At 40.0% G+C, this 5,122-nt stretch overlaps 1 protein-coding gene and 1 pseudogene across 1 annotated transcript; both read left to right on the top strand.

Annotated features, from left to right (window-relative positions):
* The first annotated feature begins 342 nt into the window (after positions 1-342).
* On the top strand, positions 343-2,597 carry Defb114 (defensin beta 114). The gene is made up of 2 exons (XM_045156969.1): positions 343-400; positions 2,467-2,597. Exons 1-2 carry the CDS (start codon positions 343-345, stop codon positions 2,595-2,597), a joined length of 189 nt encoding a protein of 62 aa, XP_045012904.1.
* Positions 2,598-2,827: 230 nt separating this feature from the next.
* Positions 2,828-3,600, top strand: LOC101600575 (annotated as a pseudogene).
* Positions 3,601-5,122: the final 1,522 nt, after the last annotated feature.

Here is a 5,122-nt window from a genome sequence, read left to right as displayed (position 1 = left end):
CAGAGACAAGTACACAAAATTAAAACAATTTCTGGAAAAAGAGTTTCTCCTCGACTAGAAAACTATAAATGGTTAATGTTTCTTCATTTTTAAATGAAGTATTTTTTGTTTGTTTTTTCTTTTATTTTGTTTCTCGAGGTAGGGTCTCACTCTAGTTCAGGCTGACCTGGAATTCAGTATGTAGTCTCATAGTGGCCTTGAACTCATGGAGATCCTCCTGCCTCTGCCTCCTGAGTGCTGGGATTAAAGGCATGCACCACCATGCCCAGCTTAAATGAAACATTTTTAGCTCTAGATTTTGCTGCCAGAGGTTTGACAATTCTATCTACTTCTTTCTGCAGAATGCATATGTTTTACTATTTTCTCCAGTTCCTGATTTCTGTGACTTTCATTGTACCAAGTTAAAAAAAAAAAAAAACTGTTTCTGGGGTATTTGTAAAATAAAGTATCAAATTTTAAGTAGAAATGCTAGATTATTAATTGGAAATTAAAAGTTCTTACCATATTGAAACTTAGTTTTCTAAAATGTCCACAAGACAGTGCCTTAGTTCTACAGTGATGTGGTTTGGCTATTGGTAACACTAAAAAGATTTTAAAAAGAGAAAGAAAGAAAAAGAGAGAGAGTAAGGAAGGAGGGAGGGAGGGAGGGGAGGGGAAGGAAGGGAGTCCTTTCTAATGGCCAAGTCTCTGTGCAGCCGTGGAGAAAGATTCAACTATAAGATGGTAAGGTATTCATTTTCTAAGATTTTACAAGGATTAAATTAGATAGTTTAACCATAATTTGTACCACTTTGAGAAGGGTGTTTCAATATTTGAAGATATAGAGGAGGAGCTAGAAGAAAAAAATTGGGCAGGAATTCGTAGAGAAGAAATGAAATGTAATGTTTACGTGTAACTAGTTCCTAAGGTGTCTCAGGATAGACTGCCAATGTCACATAGGAAAGAGTGGTGACCTTGCCAAGTGTAGACATATTGCTAGATAAATGGAGCCTGAGGTGAGAAGACTGAAGAAAAAATATATGTGATGAGATGCTGGCAAGGAGACAGAATGGGATCTAGCCCTCTAGATCTTAGTATGCTCAAGCCAAAGAAACACATTCTCTGAGGAAACTTAACTACTTGAGAAATATAAATCAAAGTATTACTACAAGAGTAGAAGTGAACCTGATGATGATGGTGGTGATCGTGGGAAATGACATAGAGTCTAATATTTTGCAAGATTAACAAAAATTTTTTGATTCAATTGCCAATGCATGAATAGATTGAAGGAGAAAGTTTATCAAGTAAACAGATAAACATTATTTTGGATAAAATTTATTATTTTTAAAAAGTGTTGCACAAATTAATAATGAGTAAGATTAAGCACCTACGGTGAATGCAATTTAACTCAAAATATGTAATACCACTTATATTAATGGTGACATCATTATATTTTCCTTTTCTGGTCATAAATAAAGTGTACAATTCATATTACAACAGCATTCTAGTCAGTCGATAAGAAAAAGAGTAAATTTGTTTGAGTCTTAAAAGGGCAAATCATTATTGAGTCGTTTTGTGCACAGTAACTAGAAAGAACAGAGTACTCCTCTCATCAAAGAACTGATGGAGTGTGGAAAAGAAAACATACATAAAAATCACCTTGACTTCTATGTATTAATACTTAGAAAAAATATAATTTTAACACCACTGATAATAGCTCTAAAAATATCAACTACAAAGGAATATACCAAAGAAAGATTAAAATTCCTCTGCATGAAGAGCTACAATAATTGCCAGGCCCTGATGCTCCCATTCTTTCTTTCTCTTTCTCTCTCTCTCTCTCTCTCTCTCTCTCTCTCTCTCTCTCTCTCTCTCCCTCTCTCTCCCTCCCTCCCTCCCTCCCTCCCTCTCTCCCTCCCTCCCTCCCTCCCTCCCTCCCTCTTTCTCTGTCATATAAATAAATAAATAATAAATAAATAAATATTTTTAAAAAGAATGATTAGGGAATTTTTTAAATTTCAATATATGTAACAGGTAGCCCAACTATATTCTGTCATGTTGATATTAAATGTTTTACAGTAGAAATTTTTCCAGCTAAGCTTTGTAACGTCTAAGGAGAAGTCACATATATATTGAAAGCTAATATACATTTTTGTCATGATTTAAAAATATTAATAACTTAGACATGATGTGATTGTTAAAAAAATAGTTAAATGATTGAACTCCTCCTATATACATTTGTTAGGATATGCTGTGCAGCTCTGACAGAACCTGAATACAGCTTTGGAACAATATATAAATAGCATGGATTTTTAATGGCATGTTCATAAAGAAGTGAGTTTCAATTTTACATACACCTAGCAATATGTGTTCATATGTTTAATCCTTTGTCAACTGGAAACATCATAGTCTTAGCACTTTCTTAAACAAAAATTATACACGTTTAAACAAGAAACCAGTAATTTCGTTACTTCTCCTTCACTGTAGCCACAGGCGCCTTGCTGAATTCTGAACACTCCAAACTACGTGGAGGTTCCTGTGAGAGAAATTGTCAGGAAGATGAAAAGCAGGCTGATATTTGCCTCTCGCCACGTATGACTTGCTGCACTGAGAGATGAAGTGGGACAATTACGTTCGGAAAAAGGAAGACACACTTCTGAAGAAAGGCACCACACGCACACGTAATGGAACCTAACTACAGAGCCTGACATAAGTAATTAAGACACCCAAGAGAAATGGCTAACCTCCTTTGTAACTACCCTCCATGACTTGCATTTTTTGCTGAGACGGAGGTGTGGACAGAACCGCGTCTGCAGCTAACTTCTTTTCACACGCTTATGTTTGAATCATGTTGAGTCTGTGCTGCGTTGCCCAGGCTTCTGATCTCGTCAGAAATATTATTCACGAAATTTAGTGGTATTGAGGGGCTTTCTTTCGCCCGAGGGCCTCCGGGCTGGGCGAGACGGGCACGGAGGAACGCATGGAAGCGGGCTCCAGAGGCCCGGCTCGCCCCGGAGCGGCCGACTTCCGACTTCCGACTTCCCACTTCCGCTTCCGGCTAGGGAGGCGCGAGGATCCGCGGCGCGCGCAGCCGGCCGGAAGGCGCGGCCTTCGACCGAAGAGGAGACCCGTGCCACGTTCGAGAAGATCGCGAAGTACTTCGGGGAGAACCTGCAGCCGCCGGTGGACGGGGCCCGACGGCACCTACTGCTTCCGGCCGCACAACGACCGCCGGCATCCCCGGGCACAAACGCGTGCCACTCCCGGGGCCTGCTTTGGAAAACTCGCCCCAGACCCGCGAGTTCCGCTTGGGCGCTCCAGCTCTGCATTACCCCGCTCCTTATGCCAAGTAGAAGGTGTGGATGAAGCCCGGGGGCGGAGCAGTCCTTCCGGTGTGGGAACCAGGTGCTGAAATCTGGTCTGGGTCGAATCACTGAGGACACATCTCAATACCAGGGACTGGTGGACTGGTGGTGTACTCCATGGCGGACATTCCTTTGGGTTTGGGAGTGGCAGCAAAAGTCGACACAAGAGCGCAGGAAAGTTGACCCCACTGTGATCGTGGTATTTCATCAAGCAGACATTGGAGAATGCATACCTCATAAAGAGACACTGACTTAAAACAAAGTCATTGCGAAGATTAACAGCTGTGTGGAAAAGCCTAACTTTGTCTCCTGTGTATGCAAATGTCATCATCCATGTTGAATTTTGTCAGGACTTCGACCTTCAGGGAGACTTCTTAGTTTAATATCCCATTGCTGACTATTATAAGCTGGGTTCTTTCTGTACAGAAGTGGCTCAGAAGTACCATTTCAAAAAAGCCAGGCATGGTGGCACACACCTTTAATCCCAGAACTTGGGAGGCAGAGATAGGAGGATCGTTGTTTGATGCCACCCTGAGACCACATAGTGAATGCCAGGTCAGCCTGAACTAGAGCAAGACCCTACCTCAAAAAAACAAACAAAAAAAAAATCCACCCTGAGAACATACAGAGTGAATTCCAGGTAAGCCTGGGCTAGAGTGAGACCCTACTTCAAAACAAAAAACAAAAAAAAAATTTTTTAGCCCTTCCAGAAGCAGAGGCACAAGGATCATGATGCAAGGCCAGCTTGGATATACCTGTCTAGCCTGGCTACATAGTAAGGCCTGGCTTCAAAAGGAGGAGGAAGGAAGTGGGGTTTCAAATCTCCTGTGTGACTAAATAGAATATTTTTACTCTCTATCTGGATCATTTTTATATTTGAATTGGAAGACTTGTTCTAAATTGTCAAAGTGAGGACAAGAACAGTTTTATTATCTGTGATAACACTTGATTTCTAGACTCATGAATCTTCTGTTATTTATATCATGAATGATAAATATTGCCATATAAGAAGAGTGGGCCATCCCTGGGATTTTACTAATGAAATTTAGCTAAAGTAATAATAGCAATTTATTTAGCTTGTTTTTCTATATAGTAAGTAGAGTGGGGAAAAATGTTGGATTCAAACCTCAGCTCTGCAACCTACCATCTGTATGGCCTTGGATTGATTAGTCAAGTTTCCATTCAGGTTTACTGTGCTTCATTTTCTTGTCTTAACTGTGTAAAAACAAAGCTGAAACAATGTTAATTGTCAAGCTATGAATGGTTTTCAGAATTAAAGTAAGGGGCCAGGGCTGGAGAGATGGGTTAGTGGCTAAGGTGCTTAACTGTGGAGCCTAAAGACCCAGGTTCAGTTCTCCTGTACCCACATAATGCACAAGTTTTCACATGGGTCTACAGTTGAAGTGCAGTGGCTGGTGGTCATCTGCCCCCCCCCACATACATACATACATACATACATACATACATATATACATACATATAAATATTTTTTAAAAAGAAAACTATGGTCTAGAAGTATTTAGCATAGTGCCTGGCAAATGATTGATGCTAAAAATATTAAAAGGTTTTTATATTAAGCATTGCTGCTACTAATCACAAAGAAAAAGAAATTTAATATTTAGGCCCTTATTAATGATCAAATATCATGGCAAGAATATGATAATCCAGGCAGAGAAATGTAAGCCATAAAGAAATGTGTAGAGTACCACCTGTATGTACTCATCGGCCCTTCTTTCTTTTCTCATAACTCTAACCAGTGACAAGCCTCTGAAATTCCA

This window comes from Jaculus jaculus, chromosome 8 (genome assembly GCF_020740685.1).
Source record: "Jaculus jaculus isolate mJacJac1 chromosome 8, mJacJac1.mat.Y.cur, whole genome shotgun sequence".
NCBI lineage: Eukaryota > Metazoa > Chordata > Mammalia > Rodentia > Dipodidae > Jaculus > Jaculus jaculus.
This window is presented reverse-complemented; position numbering and strand designations above follow the sequence as displayed.

Coding starts and splice junctions, on each gene's coding strand:
- Defb114 (XM_045156969.1), top strand. CDS start 343: ATGCATATGTTTTACTATTTTCTCCAGTTCCTGATTTCTGTGACTTTC. Junction 401..2,466: donor TGTGACTTTCATTGTACCAA/GTTAAAAAAAAA, acceptor CCTTCACTGTAG/CCACAGGCGCCTTGCTGAAT.